Here is a 22,863-nt window from a genome sequence, read left to right as displayed (position 1 = left end):
AGAGCAGCCAGCTGTCAACAAAATGTTGCAAATGAATTGAAAAATCACATTTATCTTTTCCTATTATTTGTTTAGGTTTTCACATAATAATAATTAACATATACAGTATGAGTGGCTGTGTTGTATCATCTGATATACAAACTCGAGGCGTAGTGGAGAGTTTGCATATTGGATACAACACGGCCACTCATACTGTAGATTGCTTATCAAACATCTAGGTTAGTTTGTTTCACTAAAATTTTCAAAATTCAAGTGAATCTGGCCAAGAAAATTCAACTTAAAGTTTATGCAAATGAACACGATATCTGATTTACAACACTCTTCACGGTTGTGATTTCTGTTGTGTTTTCCTCATGAATTATTAATGAGTTTGATAACTTTATTTAAAGAGTGTAAAACGCTTTACACTTATAAACTGATAAACTAGTGGCCCTAGTTTATAACATATGCCCTAGTTTATAATGTATGTTTGGAAACTGTTACATGGTATTCCCTTTTTTAAGAATCTAGACAACCTAATGACAGTGACTTGAACCCCTGACCAGAACTGCTGAGACATAAGCAAGAAACTTGCATTAACCACACTGACAACATACAGTATCATCTACCCATCAACAAGCTACCGTTAATTGATACTCTACCAACTTGCTTTTTTTACCGACCTCCCACCATCATCCTAATGACATCCTACCAGCATCCTACTGAAAACCTGCTGACATTGTATTACCAACCTACCGTTAACCTAACAATATCCTACCAATACCCAATTGAATTTACCAACATCCTACTGTTTTGGGGTGATCATGTTGTAACACCACAACATCTCTCCCCCCCCCCCCCCCCCTCCAAAAATACACATAGAAAAACTGGAATTCATGCATTATGCATAACATATTTATTTAACCTGGTGTTAATAAATACCATTTCTATTCACAATCGTTTCATCATAAGAACAATATGTTCTACTGTTTAAAGTATTTCTTTTACAACTTTCACAATCACAAACCAACCTATCTAGCAGATCAACTGGCATAGATTTTAAACCCGCTCCATTTAAAATTACTATTCCTTCAATGCCAGTCAATCAAATGGCATGTTTATTAAGGTTTTGGTTGGTTAAAGCTTGATTGATCAAGCTTTATCTCTATATTTTTTTTGTTGTTGATCCAAAGGTGCAAAGCAACAACAAAACTCCCACAGGATTGCTGTGAAATTCTTGGCTTGAGCTTTGTACAGTCAACAGTTGACAGACATATCTACTAATATAACTACTTGCATTTTTTTTATATATAGTAATATAGACTTTTGCTTCATAAAATTAGCTTTATCATTTTATTCAATGAAAATAGTTGGCCTTTTTTCTTCTAAAAATTAATATTATTGATAAAATTGATATTTATTTAACTATTGATTTACTAATATATATTAATGATTTATTGATATTGCTACGACTGCAGCAGTACGTATGTTCTGTGGCAATTACTGCTGAAAGTAGAGAATATGAAAACCCTGTGTTTATCATTGATAAGCTGGAGTGACTATTTAACCAGTGAAAACATAAAATGCATAATAATCTGTAGTAGTTTTCTTTCGTTTGCTACTAACTAGTACTAACTTAAATTCTAATAGTCATTTTTCTTTCACAGGTTAAATATAATCACTCTATGCTGGCTCACAACACAAACATAACTACCAATAAACTATAGATACTACTACGTGCATGTGAATATTTGCAGACAGCAAACAAACATTGCTATGAAACTTGTATTTGACCAATGATTTGTAAATTAATATACCCTTCTGCTTTATGCTTTTCTTGTTGTCTTTTCTTAATGTCTTAAGGATGTAAGACCTTACTAATAAAATTCAAAATCTATGTATATGCACCCTGAGGACAGAAGTAATGAAATGAATTACTACTGCCGACGACATGCATATATGTGGTCCTGCTCTTTTTACAGGTGGGAATTATTAATTATTATTATAAGATTATTAAAGTACAAGAGATACTAATGCCATTGAGATAATTCCAGCAACCATCATTAGAACCTGTTTGATTGACTCCCTGAAAAAGAAGCAGAAGTATTTTAGAAAATAGATAGAAATTTCACTATGAACCTAAATTCCATGTAAACTAGCAATCTACAATAACTAAGCCAACCATCAATTAATAGCGCAGCACACTAATTCTAAAAATAGCTTAAAGATTCAGACAAACATTGCATTCTGTTTAATAGCTACAAGGATTATACGAACCGATTTTATTATTTTTACTTAAAGTTACAATAATAACCCAATTCGTAACTAAGATCAACTGCGATCGGCTGACAGTGAAAATTATCTGCTGTTAGAAAGTAAACTTGTAAGTTTTTTTGTCCAAATTTTGCCTTTGTCTTCATTTTCATATGACGTCACGGTTGTGCTGCGCTATTGCAATCTACTGTGACTTCTTGGCAATATATAATTTTGAATCAATTTTGAAAGCTTTGACTACATTGGCAGGTTAAGTTGTTGATAATATTGCTATGTTTTGTGATTGAATAGACCATTTTCAAATATTGGTGCGATACCACTTTATTCTTTACCTTGATTTCAGACTCATTTAAGGATTAACCTTTTATTTCAGGTTCAGATTATTCAAAAATACCAACAAAGTAAGAATGCACAACTACCACAACACAAACACTTTGGAATTCCACACACCTTCATTGGAACAAATGAAATTATACACATAATTGAGGCTAACCCAGCAACAGAGAACTCTGTATAAAGCATTTTCACATGACATTACAGTTGCCATGTTGGTGTACCAAAACAATACATTTTCTATCCTCCGGGAATTGAAGTCTATTTTTATGCAAAAACCATGCAGAAAGTTTCTATTGTTTAGTACAATCATGTACACCAATATAGTTACCTCGTCAAGTAAATGAAAATGCCCGATAGCCCTTGGCACTTACATACCTTGGTCTCTTTTCTTCTAATAATTCTGGGATGATAGTAACCAATGCAATATAGATGAATCCACCTGATGTGAAAGGCAGTATCCAAGCTGTCTGGTCACCTGGAAAAAAACAGAAAAACACCCATTAAATCAATGCAGTTACAACTCTACAATGATTCTCAAGGGATTGATGCCACTGTGTGAAATTTGAAAAACTTGCCCAAGCTAAAGAGGTCTAAGTCTTCTATGCAACAGCTATTAGTGTCATCACACAACACTCACTCCCCTAGCTACTTAGGGGAGTGACCATTGCGTGACAACACTAGTTAACAGTTGCTGTTTAGCAGACTGAATTAAGTGGAACGGAATAAAACACAAACCTGCATGATCAGCAATCAGTCCTACAATAGCTCCTGCTAGACCACCAGAGGCTGTCACAATCTAAAATATACATGAAGGGTACAATAAATATAATGCATTATACATGAACAACCCTAAATTTAAATTTGGATTTTTGGACTAGCCTAAATATACACATGATTTGAACAAAATCATCATAAACTTAGCACAGAAATGTCCCATATTAAGATCTTGTACAATTCCACATTGTGAAAATGTTCGAAATACTAGAAACCAACCATTACAATAATTTACACCTCAATAATGTTTTTGTCTCAAATGGATAAGATGAAAGCAAAAGTTTAAATTTGACATGTCATATTGCACATTTTTCTTGTATGATACGTTTTTCAGCTAAAAATATTTGAGAAATGTACATATAGAATAATTCATTTTTTCAGTTTCTATACATTTCATTAAAATGACCAATTTTTAATCCAATTCCATCATCAAGTGATAAAAAGAAAGAAAAACTGGGATCTTGACACCATAGAAATGAGATCATCAAACACAACAATTGCAATTGGACATTTTTTCATTTATTTTGATTTAAATACTTTCAGTTTAACAAAATGTGCATAAACATCAGAGTATGATAATTATCATTTTGTGATTGGAGCTCATTCATAAGTATCTAATTAAACTGAAGTTATCTACATCAAGGTTATACAAACTAAATTCCAAACCTAATGTTCCTAACTCAATAAACAACTGTCAAGCGATTGCATTTCTGGTTCTAAAATGAAAAAATTGTGCTTTGTTTGCGAATGCGATTTAGATACTTATAATCTCATATAACTTCAGTTTAGATACTTATAATTGGATTAAAAGTCCAAAAGTCATTTCCTGTCATTGTTTGCAAGGAATATTCAAATCACAACAAGATAGAGTTACAGTTAACGGATGCTTGTTCGTTTCAAGAAAGAAACTCTTATTAAAGCAGAATTATGACAAAAAATACAGCAGCAAGTAGTAAAGCCCAAAGAAGAATTAACAAGCTAAAGGTTTATTAGGGAAATTTGACAAATTTGGAGTTATTCACGGAAGAATTCAGCGTAAAATTACTTATGTGGTATAATATATATATACGTCGTCGTATGTACTCGAGCTCGTGGAACATGTGGACAAAGAGAGAAACATCTCGTGTTCAAGTTGAAGAAACCAGCTAAATCAAAATGAACTATGGTACATATTTTAAATGCTTAGAAGCAAACCTAAGTAGATTTTTAATTACGAACTGCTTTGCAGGTAAGAAAGTCCAAGAACGTCGTTATAAATTTAACAGCAACTGAGAAAAGTATTCTTCAAATGAAAATGAATACAAAGCATATGTTGTTTCGGAATATTTTTAAAATACGTAGATTTCGGATTTCAAATATTATGAATTTCTACATACTAGCTATAGTATATTAGACTGTAAAGGACTTTCACATATAAATATGCTTGACAGTGAAGGTCTTTCACATATAAATATGTTAGGCTGTGAAGGTCTTTCACATATAAATATGCTTGACAGTGAATGTCTTTCACATATAAATATGTTATGCTGTGAAGGACTTTCACATATAAATATGCTTGACAGTGAATGTCTTTCACATATAAATATGTTAGGCTGTGAAGGTCTTTCACATATAAATATGCTTGACAGCGAAAGTCTTTCACATATAAATATTGTTTCTGTTGAACACCCATGTTTTGAACACAAACATGAATTATATGTCGACATCTTGTCATATTTATCAAGAATTGTTCAAAATTGCAATAAAAGTAGAAAATTAATAAAGGAAAACTCAATGTAATGGAATTTTGCACATTTTTTCATAAAAAAATCCATGATGATAAGTAAAATATTGTAAAAGCTGGAAAATGTACATTTTAATAAAGAATATTGATCCTGAATTTAAGGTACATTCTGTTTTGTTCATTTAACCATATACATAATCATGTTTCTTATAAATTTGTTCAAATCATGTGTATGTTTAGGCTAGTCCAAAAATCCAAATTTAAATTTAGGGTTGTTATGATAAAAACTTCTAATAGTTGAGTTACATGGTCTTGTGTGGTCTGTGAGATTTCATAAGATTCCATTCCAACCAACTCTGTCATACAATAATGTTACACATCATGATATGTTACACAAAGTAATCCTGTACTTTATGTGCATTCGACGTGTGTTGGAAAATTCAAAAGAAAATAATTTCAAGCAATATTTTCTTGGAATGAAATAATTGCTATAGCGTTGAAGTAACCTTTAAAATATGAGAAATGCTGGTCAAGTGTTGACCATGCATGCATGGGTCACCAGTCAGGCTCCTGCTTAGCTCAGTGTTGGCCTGTTGTGCCAGAGGTTGTGGTTCAAGCCTCGGCTGGACCAACACTTGTGGTCTTAAAATAACTGAGGAGAAGGTGGAGGCTCGGATGACCACATTAATGATGGTCCTGTCTCCAATTAACTAGAGACATTAAAAGAGGACCACAAGTTTATCAGTTGAATTACTAGGCAAGTGTCATCCTCTATAACAAAGTTTATTCATTTATTTATTTGGGCAATTGTCATTTGAGAGAGGTCGGCTGGTCACAAAGTACACAACTTACCTGTCCAATGGCTGCATCTCTTTTCTTAAAACCAGATTTGATAAGAATGGCAAAATCACCAATCTAAAAAAATCAATCATATGGATACTTAATAAATATTACATATCTAAGTCTGATGATCATCCACAAAGAAGGATTAAAGCATCCTTCATGTAATTAAGTATTGTTAAATACTATAAACATTTACTTACTTCATGTGGAACTTCATGAAGCAATATTGCACATGTAGTACACAATCCAACCTTGAAACACCAGAAATCAATATAAGTATTCATAAAAGTACAGGCTGACACAGAACATTCAAGTGTTATTACTGTATTGCCTGTGGCAACTTTATCTCATCCTCGACAAATCTGAAAATTTGCACAATATTATCCAGGGGCCACAATGCTAGTACCCAAGAGACCTTTGTGGCCATATGCCACTACAGTATTCTCTTATAGTTGGATAAAATTAATTATGCATGTGACAGCTGTCAATCAATATGAAAGTGATTGATTTGAGGGTGGGCTATACATCATGACTGTGTTACAAATACAAAAATGTCAAACAAGATTGATACTGAGAATATTTAATTTTCTTCAAAGTTGAATTTCAAGCATTTGTTTGTCCACAAAAAAAGGCAATGTCTACAAATTGTAAGATTGCTATTAATTTTTAGTCATACTCACTTTTTTACTGACAACAAAGCTCCCTGCCACGGCAAGACCATGCGTAAAATTGTCAATAATGTTAGCAAAAAGATTAAGGTATCCAATGACCTACAAACAGTAAAAAAATGTTATAGCATAGACCTTTCTCATAAATGGCCGCCAAACTCGGTTGGGACTAGGGACAATTGAATGGAAGTGAGGTAAGTAAGGCCTCATTAGTAAACAAAGTCTACTCAGTATGATATTTTGTGTCAAAGTCATTCATCTCACCAATTTGAGTTCTTTTAAGCGTCTTTTGAAGTGAGGGTGAATGACTTTGTTTACTAATAAGGCCTTTCTGACCTCGCTTCCATGCAACTGTCCCTAGTGCCGACCGCATTTGGTGGCTATTTATGAGAAAGGTGTATGGTGTAGAAATTACGTAAGGGGAAATATTATTAGCAAAAGTTGATAATATTTAATATTCAGGTATATTTATCCATTATTTAAGGCTTTCTTGTTACCATAGTAACACATAAGTTGACCTTATATCTCATTCATTTTGAAATTGATTTTTCTGTTGCCATGGTAACAACACTACATTAGCCATTTTTTATATTACCTTATGTTCTGGCTCATGAGTTTCATCTTGTTGTTTGCCAGATTGTTTCTGACAAGCACCTGTTTTCTCTTTACTTTTATTTTCTCTCTGTCTTATACAATTATTTGTAGGCATCTGCCCATTCTTCTCTTCTAATTTATGATTACTGCTACTTTGAATATCTTTCTCTGTTTTGTGGGAAATTCCATTTTGGATTGCGTTAGGCTGAAAAAAAAGAATGTATCATACATTAAAAAATATAATGTAATTCAAAAAAAAAAACAATCGAATTTTATCAATACCCTGAAACAGCCTCTGGGCTGATCAAAGGCGAGGCACTGCATGCTAAAAGAAAACTGAAGAATCCAGAGAAAAATCCTTGAATCAAGTGAGAGACCTAAAAAACTCTACTACTGTACTCTACGCTACACCACCCTTAATTCCCTTAAATTCGTGAGTATTAAATAGGAGAGCTTATAATAATTATTATTTATAAAAATAATTTATCTTGAGGCAGGTTTGGCAATAGTGGCATCATTTCATTTTTTTTAAAATTATTTTCAAAAAGATTAACACTTCCCATTATGAAATATTTGTTCTGCTGATTGATACCAAACAATGCTTTAGGAATCTTTTAATATCTTTCTTATACAAATACCACCCTCTCATGCAAGAAAGGTAAGACAATAGTTTTTAATTAAAGTTTGAAGTTGGCATCTGACAGGGTTCGCATTGACAGGAAACACTTTCAATTACACAGTGACCTTTTAATACCAGCTGATTGCAAGGGCAGATCTCAGCACAAAATTCTGTATTACTGTTTAAAAAAGGCAATGATCTTATTTCACACCCCTTCGTTACCACCATAGTCATTTCATAAAATTGTAATTTAAATGCTTAGAAATTCAATGTTACAATTTATTACCTTGTCCACTTTTTCTTTAATTTTACATTTTTCATCTGTTTCCTTATTGTCGTCAAACATCTTTTCTAATATAAAGAATAAGAGAATTCCTGCCAGCACCCAGAGGCCTACGTTAAAGTTTACTGCATGTGGGTCATCTGAAATCAAAGTTAAGATCATGGTATTTTGACACTTGACAATGAAGATTAGATAGAAACATTAAGAAAATCCATCTACTTTATCAATAAGTAACACATTAAATCCTGTAAGCAGATTATGGAAATTTTTAGTTTGAGAAAAGCAGATGGTTCGATTTCCCCTTCTGAATAAACTTGCAAATTGAGATGCTTTGTCTATACCTTTAAGTATGAGTTTCATCTGGGATACCAGTTGTCCTCCCTCAATAAAAATTGACAAGCGAGTTGAAAGTTGTACAGACCCAGAGAAAATAATGCATGCCAGTGGGCAAAATTGAAACCTGAGTATTGATGCCAAATTTGTCCACCCACTATATATCCAAAACAAATTTCATTTATTTTTTTATCTTATTCCTTTCCTATAAGATTAGTTTTGATATCTTAATACTATTTTTCAAAAAAACATTTTTCGAGATTCTAAACCCTGAAGTGGTAACTAAGCAGAAATATTTCTCGGAAAACACAATGATACATATAAATATTATAATTAATAATTACATAACAATACCTCCTTTTGACCATGCCTCAGGTAGCAAATGCAGGAAAACATCGCCTAGGAGACCACCAACTGCGAAGCTCAATAACAATTTTAGATGGTCGGCAGTAACTAGAGAGGAGAAATAAGAACAAATTTCAATATGCAAGGAACATCTGAAAAGGTGTCAAACAAATCCATCCAGTTATAGATGCAAAACTTCAATTTGATGATATTAGTTTTCATGTTTTATTGTGGTTAAACAATGGAGGATCTAAATCACAATAGACTATATGATAAGATACTAGATATCATTGTGAAAAAAATATGTCTTTGTATCATTATCCTCCACATCTTGATTTAAACCCTGTTTGTCTTTTCCTTCAAAGTCATGAAGAAAATAAAACTAGGTACTACCATTAATCCATTTTTTCTCTCTCATTTTCTTTCTTTCATCCTCTTTTTAAGAACTGTTGGACATTTGTATATTGAGTGTATTCTTCTTAACACCAAGTTTTTTTGCCTTTTCTTAAAGATGCCTTCCTAAATAATATGGCAAATGGCTCTTTAACAAGTTTGTTTATCTAAAAAAATTGTTTAAATTCAAGTAGCCATAATAACATGAACAAACTTGTTAAATTTCAACTATTCACAGCTTAAAGATTTTTTCATTGCTGCATTTCTCAAAACTGTGATCCAAAAAACTCCAAAGCTTTGAAAAGTAATACGTCTTTTAAAGACTTATTGACATGCAAAATCGAGCGAGTTCAAACACCCTTGGGAATTGGTGGGGAATAACTCATGTTTTCATAGTTAAAAGCTGTGTGCTAGCCATTTCGCTCAACGCTGTTAGAAAGAGGGCAATTTCCTAATAGGCTCATCCAAGTGCTTAAAAAATCTATTTATAAACAAACATTCGTAGGCCGGATACTCGATGCCAACAAAATGATTTAAAATATAGTCCAGTATTAAATATTTTGACTTCACGATCATCCTACAGAATTACGACATCTGAGAAGCGATTTTACTCGATTGATTTTTAAAACGATTGATCTCTTAAACAAATAAATTAGACTTGAAAATAAGCTTTTTGCTGACTTTTTCTCGTTTTGTAGACAAAACCATAGTATTGATTTACAGCTGGATAAATTTGACCCTTTGGGTATCGACAGTCACCAAGCGTGAAAAGAAATAGCAAGGACAACGTAATATGAGATTTGAGACTATATAAATTATATAAAAAAAACTTATCAAAAAATATGCAAGAAAAATGCAAAGGTGCTTAGTTCGGACACTTGTCCTAAGGGACAAGTAACGTGAACTCACGAAAAAAGGTTTGGAAGTCTAACAGTAAACTTCGAAACTTGACAACGACTTCAAAGAACAAGAATGTGTCGAAATTCCTTGGTGTTTTCTTTTCTTTGGAAAGCTTACCTCCTTCTCTCAAAGCATGGCCTGATTCAACTGGTATAACTAGGAGAGGAAACACTCCACATAAACCCACAAGAATGGTACATGGAATGGAGTAAAGCCAAGCCTCTTTATTTTTTGTAAAGAGACTCGTGAAGTCAGGTAGGTAGCGACATAAGGGGAACCAGCCATTGTTCTCTAGATCTTGATCAGTCGACTTGGACTTGGGAATTCGTGGCGAAGCTCGATGGATTTTCACTAAATTCGTTTCTGTTGAGAGAACAAGGATCAAGAACAGCACAGAGAGAACTGTGCTCTTCTTTATGGTCATAGTGATTGAGTGTGATCTGTCATTGATTGTCGTGGTATTGATGATCAACCCCACTATATATACCCTACATCCTGTTGGAACATGAAAATACATGCAAATCACTTTATATATGATAAAAGAGACTTGAGCCCGTCACTGACCAGCGGTTATCACAATAACAACCAAACTAGCTACAAAAGTGGAATAAAAAGAATGGGATCTATCTATTCTTTCATTCTATAAATTAAAGGTCCGTTTGATCCTAGTTTTTCTTGCAGTTTAGTATTTTTATGAGTAGCAAGAAGCAAAAAATATTAAGAGTAGTGATCATCGTATTGTATGTGACAGTTTAAAATTTAAAAACGAGCATTTTAGCGGGGGTGTTTTAAAAAAGATTTTTAAAAATCCCAAAAAAGGAACCAATCCGCACCAAAGCTGTAAATTAAGAGAATTATAAAGCGCATCCTACTCCTCTTGATCAGTACGTAACGATCCTTATATCAAATACATTTTTCGTTTAGTTCAATTTGTTTTCCAAGTAATAACAGATGTTTCTCTACAATACGTGTACTGATAATGCATCTCTTTTGATCGTAGAAAAACAAATATTGACTCATTTTAGGGAACTTGGTACTCGCTTAGAACTTCTGTTTACCTATTTTTATTTCAGTGAATCAGGCGAAAGACAGTTCACTTCAAGAAGTTATCTTTTTAATTTAAGAAGACATTCAACTAGTTCTTAAGATGAATTAAATTCTGAAATTTATGCAAAAACGCGTTTCGCCTTTTCCAGCTGTGTTTTTTAGTTTTCCTGTAGTTCTTTTTCTCCTAAATTCGAGAACAAAAATGACGTTCTTTTCTTTGTCGGTGAAGTGTTTGTTTTCCTTTTGATTCTCCGAAAATTTCGTATAAAAAGTATAAAATTTCATTTTTAGAAGAGATAACTAGCTCAGTAAAAAACTAGTGTGAGTTGCGTCGGTGTTTCTAAAAATAGTAATGATAAAAGGGTAAATTTTAGACCGTGAAAAGATGAAAAAACGAAAAACTTAGTCCTTCGTCGGAGTAAAAGGATAATTTAATAATATTATTTTATTTTTAGTTGGTTGTTTTCGTTTGTTTTATTTTTTGACTGCATAACGAGTTAAAGGAGACGGCTAAACACCAGCCAAGGCGTCGCTTGGCAGTTTGGCCGATATGTTTCGCTTGCTTTTCTTCACTTTTCATTTTCCGACTTTTCATGTATAGTATATTTAAGTAAAAATAACTATGAAAATTGAAATATCATCGTTGAGTTCAGAAAAGCGGCAAAATCTCCGATTCTTTCTTCCTTCCTTTCTTTAAGTTCAGCTGTTATCTTTTTCAGTTTCTACTTTGCATATTTCTTTCTGTAATTTTTTTCTCTTTCTTTTTGTCTTTCTATTTTTTTCTTTTGCCAGTATGTCTATTGATTCCTCTGTCTCATTTTTCTTTTTCTTTCATTTCTTTCCCTATTTTTTTAGTTTTCCACATAGAGACAGCCATTTTCCTGAGGCAGAGATCACGGATGCATTACCACTAGTCTAGCCATTTATTAATACCACACAATAAGCGATCTCTCACTCCAAAGCATAATGGTTTATTTACTTTACTTCAGTAAATTTTGCGTGCAATATTTGCTTAACACCAGACTTCGGTAGATCACAATATAAAGTTTAAAACTGTTGTTTTTTTCATATATAGCTAAAGGGTTTTTAGACCATTTATTGATTACGTAACAACTTGTACTTATATTGGATAGTCTTACAAGCAGGTCACGAGAAAGCCCCCTAAACCGCGGGCAGGGGTTTAAGCATGCCGGATCGGGTGTACTTTGGTCAACGCTAGTACTGCGGCACGTGCTGTTTGCTTTTAGTAATTCTGTTGTGAAGGACGTGAAGGGCTTAATTTTGACGATATTGAAATTTTTTATTTTTATTTTACTTTCTTCTAAGTCGCCAAAAAAAGATAATACAGGTAAATCAATAGCAGAGCCCTGCAAAACAGGCTAAATATCTTAGGCCATTACGTAAGACTTTGTTGGAACACTGCATACCTGACCTCGTGACTGTTCAATTCGATAGCAGAACTTGTTTCAACAGATCTCACATAAAAATTCAGACGTGTTGTTCGTACAGTAAATCCCTTGCCAATTAAAATTCAATTACAGGATTTGTTAATAGAATTTTGAATACTTGTTACTATATTTTCAGAAAGGTAGATTGAATAAACTGATTGTGTGCGGCAAGATATCAAGGGAAAATCACTTTGGAGGGAATTAAAGATCTTATTTTCAAAGCTAGGAGATGGGCATTCTTAACGTATTCTCGTTTGTTTGTGTCTTTTTTTAATTTTTATTTTATTTTTTTTACCAAAAATGTTTATTGATTCTGAACTAACAAAAGGTATAATGATAAGAACTATTGAAGCTATAATTTCTCTCGCATAGCTAAGAATATATATAGTTATCCGCGGTTGCCAAGCAATTAAATAACCAATTTATTAGCATTATTTATTTATCTATAACATTATCGTTTAGTTAGAGCTTTCTATTATTCATAGTTACAAGCACCGCATTAACATTATAGTGCGAAAGAAGACATAAAGAGGTAACCTCCTATACCCTGGGTTCCAGAGGGATTTTTCCCGCGGATTTACTGAGAGCGGCTGACGGCTTCCCCGCTCTCAGTAAATCCGCGGGGGAAATCCCTCTAGAACCAGGGCAAACCTCCTGAACTGAATCGTTTTTTTTATAGAAATTTTTATTTTGCGGAGGAAAGAAAAGAGAGGGGGAGAAAAACGCTCGAAGCAAGGGAGAGAATCAATAACAATCTCAATTCACGTATGACACCGAGTCCGGGAATCCAACACGGGTCGCAATGGTAAGAGGCGATCGTTCTCACCGCTACGCTCTTCACAGCCTGGCCCATATCAGTGGGGATGGCTACAGATGTCGCACACGTATATGATGATGTCAGTTAATTTTGAGGTGTTGGATACGAACTAAAGGAACAATGATTGGGTCCCTTCATTGAAATGGCAACTAGTATTAAAAAACTAGGTCAACTAGGATTTCGTTTCAGCTTAAAAACTTCATTTATTCAGGAATTATCCGTATAGAAGTACTATTATTATGATCCAATAATAAATTTGACATTATTTTACATCTCTTCATCATCATCTTCTTCCTCCTCCTCACTCGACGTCACGTCAGGGTCGTTTGCTTGAAGCTCGCACTTCGCGCAAGCGCAGTTGAAAAGATAATTATCTCTGTGAGAAAAAATAATAACGTTCCATATGTGACATGTTCGAGTTCACTCACGCCTCACGAATTACCGTTAAATATAAATCATAGAGGGATAAAGTGTCTAATTCTCATAATTAATACCAACGTCTACATTGTCAGGTTGAGTAGGTTGAAAGGTACCCTGGGTGCCAGAGGCCGTGTGGGGCTTGGGGGCGAGAGAGAGAGAGAGGGAGGAGGGGGGCATAGGTAGTTGAAAGGTTGAATGAAAGAAATAGAAATGGCGCCGAGCCAAGTTGCTAGACAAAGAATATTAAAACACTCACCTTAAGAATTTTTGACGACTATGTCTACTTCTCTCTCTTTGACATTCATCTAAATAACTTATACAAATTTCCTTTTGGATAAAAAGGGGGAAAAAATCGAAAAAGATCTATAGACTAATAAGGCTGCGTTCATAATGTATGGCAGGGGGGGGGGGCAGGTAAAAATTTAAAATGTCCAGAATAATTCTTAACACCCCCTTAAAGTCATGCAAAAAGATACAATCCCCCCAAAGCAAGGCTTGTAGCTTCTTCCAATAATTGTGCATCCCCCCATTTTTCTGATAACAATTTGCCCATACCCCCTTATTCCTACCAAAATTTTCCAGATCCCCCTCAATTTTACCTGCCCCCCCCCCTCTGCCATACATTATGAACGCAGCCTAAGAGAAGAGATAACTAATAATACTATTATGACTTCTAAATATAATTTACCTCTCCCTCTTGAATGTCTTGTAGAGCCTCTAGGACTAGAGTTGAATCATTGTATGGGAAAGTAACTTCTGCATTTGGTACACAATTGTGATTACCTTCGATTAAATGAAATAAATAGACAGGAATTATATGAGTCTTAATCCTATGATACACATTTCCTAATCCTTTCTTAAGTGATGAGAATTAATCCTTGGTTTATTTCCAGAATTATTGAAGTCTATCTTATACCCAACATTAAAACAATTGGCGTGTGCCATGACTTTTGTTTGTTAGAGTAGGTATTGTAATAGCAGGGATAGCAGAGCTGGGGGGACTGGGAAATCCCCTCCCCCCCCCCCCCCCCCCCCCCACACACACACACACAAAAACACACTTTTCACTTTTCACAAGAATGATATCTTATTTGGTCTTAGTTTAAGTCAATATGGAAAAAGATATTCTAGCCCCTACTTTAAAATGTGCTGCACTATCCATGTATATGATAGATGTAGTCAGAACAGATGAAACAGATACGTGCAATCATGAAACATCTTATGATCATCGCTTGTTACAGCAGATTTCAGATGCACAGTAATTTAGTGGATGGATGCTTGCGATTCTGTTTATTATACCATGATAGCGCAATAAGGCTTTGTTTACATAGTACCAGACAAATTGTAAACAGTATGTATAGGTCACATTTTTTTGGCCAGTTAAAATTTCGTCCAGTACCATGTAAATGCAGCATAAAAGTCATCAGCAATCAATCCCAACATTGTTATATTTCTTATATGTTATTACTTACAGCAGCTTTGCAAGCTATAAAGTCCGGCTCCCTCACAGTTTAAAAACTGACCAGACACTTTGTCTATCTCCTCGTAAAGATCATCCAAAAACAGATCAATAGCTTGTTGTTCATCCTCTGAAATATTTGTCATACTTTCTAGTTTTTTCACATAAACACTGAGGGAACTTGTACCAATGCCTTGTCCATTTGTACCAATCAGTGCAAAGAGAGACTGAAAACCCTCTGTCGTAAACCACTAAATTACCAAGAAAAGTAAATATAAAATTTCAAATCTAGAATAACTAATTGTACAACTATAATCTAGTGCTTGCTACAATAATGTACTGCGATCCCCCACACTTTTTCACCAACATCCTTCTGACACTCTACTGACACCCTACCAACCTACTTTACCAACCTACTTTACCAACCTCCTACTGACAACCTACTGATACTCTTTTGATGCCCTACCCACACCCTACTGAGACCCCCCACACGTTTTCACCAACATCCTACTGACACTCTACTGGCACAGTACTAACATCCCACCAACATCCTACTGTCAACCTACTGATACTCTTTTGATGCCCTACCCACACCCTACTCAGACCCCCATACGTTTTTACCAACATCCTACTGACACTCTACTGGCACACTACTAACATCCCACCAACATCCTACTGTCAACCTACTGATACTCTTTTGATGCCCTACCCACACCCTACTCAGACCCCCATACGTTTTTACCAACATCCTACTGACACTCTACTGGCACACTACTAACATCCCACCAACATCCTACTGTCAACCTACTGATACTCTTTTGATGCATTACTGACCAATAAAACATTTTGATCTTACTTTACCAACATTTCCAATATGAGAAAGTTACCTGTTCTAGTCTTTCATCATAAAGAGCTTCTGCTAATAAAAGTCGGAGCATATCTAATTGTTCCTTAGATGAAAAGAGTAAGCAAATAAGAACTCGGAAAGCAAGCAAACATTTTGCAAGTAAGCAAATAAATAATGAGAAATTAATACTGACAGCTGTGTCAAAAGACAAAACATATTACTAGTAAATTGAAAATTAGAAGTGCTGGCAATAAGCTGGTCATTTATAACCATTATTTATTATCAATGGTATCATTTAGTCATTAGGGGGTATTGAGGTCTCTATTATATTGGGAGGGGGCAATGTACCATTTTCCCACCCAATACACAAGAATCCCCCATAAATTAATAAATTTTGGTGTCAAAAGCAAACTTTGGGGGGGGGGGGCACATGCTCCCTGTTCCCTCCTTCCTTACGCTAGTGTAGTGGATACTAGTTGGGACTGTGCGGATGTGTCCCATACAACAAGTGCTTTCCCCATTGCTCTTATAGAAATTATTTCAAGTTAGTTTTCACATAGAAGCCAGTGTTTTCGAATAACAGGGAACAACAAATAACCATAAATGCCTCCTCATACGTCACAGCATTAGCATATGGCATGGAAAAACCTTTATAACTTCAAGGAGCCGCACTCAAAGTATGAAGTTTATTCAGGTTATTCCACATCTTACCCCATGTAGAATCAATACTGTGAATATTGTCAGAAGGCACTTTAATAGATAATAATTTGAGTGAAGTCATTGAACCCTAATTCCATTTTTTTCTTTTCTTCACTCTATAATATTACCTGAAATTTTGGCCCAAGAAGTTTGTGTGCAATCTGCTCTTTTGTGTTAACAACTGAATGACAAAAATTGTTAAAAGTTTCCAATGCCAGTTTACTATCTGATGCCTGAAAATAAGGTAACAAGAACAGAAACAAATAAATAAGCATATGAATTTGTATTTTAATTTACCATCCAAACTTATTTGAAATAAAAGATTTGACTTGGTTGTTCAGCTAAACATATATATCTTTCCAGATAGAAAGATAGAATAAGAAGTCTACTGTATACAGCCTCAAACACACACTTGCTTCAACTTTCCTTCTACATGCTCACACTTAAATGTCTTTATAAAACAAGGATACATAAAAGAGAAAGTAATTCACACCATGGTTTAACAACAATTTTGACAGTCGGCAGTGCTGGTAACTTTCTTGAATTACCTGAAGAACAGTTGCAATCATTCTTGCAAGAAGCATTATGTTTGCTGTTTCTGGGGGATAATGAATTGTTCTATGAAAAAAGTATATTATTTAGTCAGTTAGTTTAAGTCATTATTATTTTGAAATATAGTAAAAGCAATTGATCTTGATTTCACATTTTGAAGTACAGTAAGAAATACAAACAGGGTTTATAGATAAGTTCTTAATAAGTGGAACTGCAAGAAAATAGACAATATGATGAGTTACTTACTTCCACACCTCCTGTAGTTTGACTAAAGGATGGTCAGGATTCTCTCCAGCATGTCCAAGACAAAGCCTGCTATGATATTGATCAAGAGCAGATTGTCTACATGCTTCAGAGCAGTATGCTATCTAAATTTATGGGAAACAAAATAATAAATGTATAGTTCCAAGAAATATTCAGACCTGTCACATAGATTATGGTTAATGTTATATATTAAGATTATTATTAATGGTTTAGAGTACATATTTTTAAGATTTCTAGCTATCCTGTAGTGAGAGGGGGGGTTAAAATTTTAAAAAATGCAACAAGCAATTTTGCCTGCCCTTCAAAGTCCTCTTGCTAATAAATAAAAATCTCTTACAGATATTAAGTCAAATTTACAATTAATGAATGAATCATCATTTGAATCATCATTTCTTTGTATAAAGAACATTAAACAGTAGCTTGGGCTACCTGTGGTGAACCTCTATGCACTAGATTTATATTTAATTTTGAATATCATAAATAAATAAAATCCTTTCAGATATTATCAATTGCTTGATGAAAGCATTTCAAATGGGATTCTGCTTGCATCTGGTAGATTTTTATATATTGTGTACTTACGTCATTTCATGTGGACTGTTAGAACATTTACATATTTTATGCATAATAGACTTGCCTTACATCGAGGACAAACGACAACATCTTTCTGTGAGTTCAACACCGCGCAACACTCCTCATTGTGAGGCAAAACTAGAGTATAGTTTCCACAAAGCCTTCGTGCCATTTCTTGGGCAGGTTCTAGGGACTTCAGGCAGTTATCACACGAGAGGTATTTGTACGCTGCATTCCATAAAAATTGCACACAAACTAGGGGTTTTTCTTTAAAGATTGTATCCCCTTTTGAAAATGTTTTGCTTGCGTATACCGCTTTTCCTTTTAAACCACCTGTTTGCTTCACAAGGACTCCAGAACTATCGGTTACACTTGCTTGTATGCTTGCATGTGTTTGTTGAGGAACGGCCGCCATTTTGTTTTTTAAAGGTTACAGGGAACCCAACACTAGAAACTGTTGAAGAGCGCGCGCGTCAAGTGGCGGGAAGTGGCGGCAACTAAGGGCAAAGTATAAATAAACTAATTTTCTTGTTCTAAAACTAGGCCAATATTTTTTAAGTAGCATTTTTTAATATCTACACATCAAAAAGACACGCTAGCTTTTTTTATGCCAGCTTTTGTTTGTGAAAAAAAAAACGGGATAAGATCTCTACAAGGATCTATACATACGAAAGAAGCAGAGAGCGCACGCGCACCTCAAAATTTAATTGTGGCGGGAAATCGGCTGGAAAAGGCATCTTTTCTTGTTCTACTAAACTTCGACGATAATTTTTTTTCTTTCGCATAACTGCATCGTTTTTCACTACTTTTATAGCTTACTGGCTCCGTTTTCTTTGTTTTCATACTTTTTATTTGATTTTTTGCTTACTACATTTGCAATTGCGAAGTTACGGAATAAAGTGTCCGATAGAAGAATCAGTAAGTTAGAAAAATAACTGACAAATGCTTTTCTACATGGATTGGTGAGTATGAATTTTTGTTTTATTTAGCGGGAAAATATTTGCCATTCATATAAATTTATTCATTTTCATCACACATTTTTAGTGACAATAACAGAATACCATATTCCAGACCTCCCAAATTGCCTCTCGCCGAAAAATGGTAAGACCGATTTGCTTTAATACTGAAGTTTATTTTTCATTCAAATGGATTTTTCTTCCTGTTCCTTCTTAAACTTATTTAATGCTATTCTTGCAGTATTCAAAAGCTTATAGAAAACTCAAAACGCGTTTCAGCAAGAAAATTCCGAAGCGATAGTCAGAAAGGTTTAACCAACCAGAAAAGCTATTGTTCTCTGCAAATCTCGGTAAAAACAAATCGCTCCGAAAACCCTTTTCCCGTCACGGTGAAAAAGAGACAGAAAAGAAAACTATTTTCATCCATCCCAGGTATTGAAGTATATTTATATTTTTTATCTTACATCTTACAAAATGCCTTTAATAATCGTACCGAATGGGAACCAATATGAAAGAAACATACGAAAGATAACTCATATTTAAACAACCAATTTTTGTGTTTTTCATGACTCTAAGTTGCAGAAAAATCTGAATCTTTTGAGAGTAGTCTACAGCATCATCAGAAATTCTAGTTTCATCCTATAGGAGCTACTCGGCAGCGGCGGGCGGGGTTAAGAGTTGGGGTCATTCGCCCAACTAGCTAGTGCTGCATTTGTAAAAGACGCTCAAAGATACTATTTTCCCAAGCATTACTCGTAGGCTATACACCGTGTAAATTGTGCTGGTTTAGAAACCAGGAGAGTGAGGAATTTTTAAATCGTTTTCTTCTGTATCCCTCAAACTCGAAAGCCTTTTATTTGATAAATAATGAAATGCGTTCAAGGGTTTTTATTCATCAAGTCCCTGGGGACTAGAAAAGGTTGGCAAAATTTTGTTGGAGATTCGTTGTGGAAAGCTGCTTTAGGGATATCAATGCTTTGAAAAAAATAGAGGATTCCAAAACACTGATCAGAGATTAGGAATAGGGGGGTACGAAGTAGCTTTATCTCCTCGATGTCCTAATGAACCCTCTTATCATTACTTTAAATAAAATACAGGAAAACTGGAGTTCCCAGATGACCTCAATCAGCATTTTAACAACGGTTCCATCTATTTGAAAGAGGATAGAGATCCGTTAGTCCCAGCCATGGTGGCTTTACCAGATGTCATCCGGAATTGTGGGGATGAAAACATGCTGGGATTTTTCGACAATAACACGAAACAAGAGCAAAGAGAAATTCAGAAGAACATAATAACGCCCCAAACGCCAATGCGAAGAGTACCAAGCTGTACAGGAGGTTTTGGTTCTGATTTTTCAGGTTTTCGTTCTCGTGTCGTGCCAGAAACTCCTCTTCGAGTTGTAGAGAATCAAGAATATGATAATCGAATACTTCGTGTTCCAGAAACACCAAAAATAGATATTTTAAAAGTCCCTGTGTCTACCACGTTGTAGTTTTTTAAACTAAAATATTTGAAAGCCTCAATTAATATTTAAGTAAAGTTACAACTTAATTCACAAATAAACAAAAATATGTCAAGGACATTACTTATGAAAGTTTATTTGAAAGACGTTATGAAAATGAATAATACTTGGTTATGTGCAGCCCATCCCACACAGCTTACTGCCTCATCTATCTATGTGCAGTTTAGACTAGTTTGTTTTTGCCATCCGGCATACTCTACAGCCGGTTAGTCTAATCCATGCTGTGCAAAAAAAGGAAACAGTTGGATTTTCATTGAATATTTTATGAAAAAAGATAAGTGCTGTCAGAATTAATGAGCACACTTGCTTGTAACATTTAAAAGAGGAACTTGCTGGCTCTGAGGACTTGTACAGCAAGAAAGATGTTACAAATCATCCCTACCATCCAGGACATTCCTCTAGGACTGGTCAAGGCGAAGAAGTAAGCGACACTGTGAATAAAACGTGCAGCACCGAAGATGCGAAAGACAATAATGGCGGTACTGTAGGCTGGGTCTGACAAGACGTACAGCATCCCTAACAAGATGAAGATTGGAATGTTCTCCAGATCATTTTGGTGCATCCTGTAAAAGTAAAGAGAAAGCTTCGTAAGTACGAAATAGGAAATCTTAGGTTCAGGTCAAACGTTAAGCTTCACATGAGCCGAACCTAATTGAAACAATGGATAACAAGGCGGTCTTATTTGATGTCATTAGGTTCGGCTCAGATGAAGTACAACGTTTGACATTAGTCTGGTGAAGTACGACGTTTGACATTAGTCTTGATGATGTACCTACAAACTAAACCCCCTATATTGAAAAACGTTTATCAATCTGATCGATTGTTTTTGTTTTTGTTGTTAATTACAGGCCAGGAAAGAAATCATATTAAAGAAAATAAAAATCATGAAATGAATAATGAAAAGGGGACTGAAAATTCAGGTAACGAATTATACACAAACTATGGTTTAGTGCCGTGTTTTCGTGTTTTTCAATTACGGTCTCATACCTTCTCACTCTATCGAGGCCTGGATGACTTCGCTCTATCATCTTTTTTTCGCCCTTCGGATCATCGTGATAGTCTTCTTCAGATGGAAAAATCTAAATGGCAAATTGTTTTTAAACCAAAAACCATATTGACTCAACTGAACTAAGGTCCGCTGAGTATGGGGAGGGACAACCTACTCAAGCAAAGTATTGCTTGCAAGCTTTCTCTACTATTGATTGGTTGCAAGAATTCCATTGTGGCGCCGTTAACAATGGATGCTAACAGAAGTTCATAACTATTATGAACTTATTCATAATAGTTATGAACTTCTGATGCTAATCCCTGCTAATAAGAAATCTTTTGTCTCCTACTTGCATTTATCATTATGAAACACAGAAGGATAAGAAATATGGAATAATTCGATATCGGGGGCTGACTCTAAGTTTGCACCATCAAAAAAATGTTTTCATAAAACAAAAATGTGCGAGAGCTCGCTAGGCTAGAGTTATGATGGTATTTTGCATCCTAAATAGCCTCCGTTGCAGATGTCCTGCGGGGTTCGGTCCGGGGGGGAGGGATCCGAACCGAACCCCGCAGGACGTCTGCAACGGAGGCTACATCCTAAATGCATTGAATTTCAAACAAACAATAGCTTCCATTACGTTTTTTCCAGGTCTGATTGTCCTTCTAGAACACATAATTAATAAAAATAGCCAAGGCAATATAAATCGCTTCATACTAGTAAATTAAATTCAATTGATTTTTAACCTCATTTGTTGCGTAATATGCCAGCCGAATCGCGTGATCAGTCACGCCAGCTATATTGTGGTCAGCCTCTAATAGTTGAGTTTTGAGGTTTTTTATTTTATATCTGGTCTCTCTCTCTCTCTCTCTCTCTCTCTCTTTTAAGATTTCATCCATAGATTTTTGCACATGTTTTTGAGATATTATAGAAAACTATCGCCTATAATCGCAGTTGAAAGTAGTTAAACAAATACTTTCAAAAAGTGTACCTTCTGATCGATTTCCAAAATTCGAAGTATAAGATACCTACCTTCTTAGTAATGCGATAGAACACGATCAAGAATACCACGGCGAAAAGTTTAAGCAGTAGAAATGAAGAATAAAACGCGTACGATGTAAAAACTGGGTTCTCCAAAGTAAGCAAGTCTTTTGTGGCCATGTTTGAAAAGCCTGAAAAGCGGAAAAGCGTAACGAACCCAAACCACAGG

At 34.8% G+C, this 22,863-nt stretch overlaps 3 protein-coding genes across 3 annotated transcripts; all 3 read right to left on the bottom strand.

Annotated features, from left to right (window-relative positions):
• Positions 1–867: 867 nt before the first annotated feature.
• Positions 868–10,585, bottom strand: LOC116292840 (zinc transporter ZIP13). The gene is made up of 10 exons (XM_031700197.2): positions 10,182–10,585; positions 8,781–8,879; positions 8,097–8,233; positions 7,193–7,396; positions 6,610–6,699; positions 6,130–6,180; positions 5,939–6,001; positions 3,325–3,385; positions 2,965–3,064; positions 868–2,065 (listed from the first exon to the last, which is right to left on the bottom strand). The coding sequence occupies exons 1-10, from the start codon at positions 10,579–10,581 to the stop codon at positions 1,993–1,995; spliced, it is 1,278 nt and encodes a 425-aa protein (XP_031556057.2). The 5' UTR covers positions 10,582–10,585; the 3' UTR covers positions 868–1,992.
• A 2,412-nt stretch (positions 10,586–12,997) lies between these two features.
• Positions 12,998–18,602, bottom strand: LOC116292851 (protein-lysine N-trimethyltransferase SMYD5-like). Its single transcript, XM_089028004.1, has 9 exons — positions 18,252–18,602; positions 17,600–17,721; positions 17,350–17,419; positions 16,930–17,034; positions 16,143–16,205; positions 15,269–15,506; positions 14,485–14,579; positions 14,053–14,123; positions 12,998–13,752 (listed from the first exon to the last, which is right to left on the bottom strand). Exons 1-9 carry the CDS (start codon positions 18,600–18,602, stop codon positions 13,644–13,646), a joined length of 1,224 nt encoding a protein of 407 aa, XP_088884130.1. The 3' UTR covers positions 12,998–13,643.
• A 2,114-nt stretch (positions 18,603–20,716) lies between these two features.
• LOC116292868 (microsomal glutathione S-transferase 1) lies at positions 20,717–22,851 on the bottom strand. Its single transcript, XM_031700221.2, has 3 exons — positions 22,686–22,851; positions 21,653–21,744; positions 20,717–21,228 (listed from the first exon to the last, which is right to left on the bottom strand). The coding sequence occupies exons 1-3, from the start codon at positions 22,812–22,814 to the stop codon at positions 20,982–20,984; spliced, it is 468 nt and encodes a 155-aa protein (XP_031556081.1). The 5' UTR covers positions 22,815–22,851; the 3' UTR covers positions 20,717–20,981.
• Positions 22,852–22,863: the final 12 nt, after the last annotated feature.

This window comes from Actinia tenebrosa, unplaced genomic scaffold (genome assembly GCF_029948245.1).
Source record: "Actinia tenebrosa isolate PJP-AT-01 unplaced genomic scaffold, QUT_ActTen_1.0 PGA_scaffold12__29_contigs__length_12842862, whole genome shotgun sequence".
Classification (NCBI taxonomy): domain Eukaryota; kingdom Metazoa; phylum Cnidaria; class Anthozoa; order Actiniaria; family Actiniidae; genus Actinia; species Actinia tenebrosa.
Note: the sequence above shows the minus strand (reverse complement) of the source record. Positions and strands in the feature narration are given on the sequence as shown.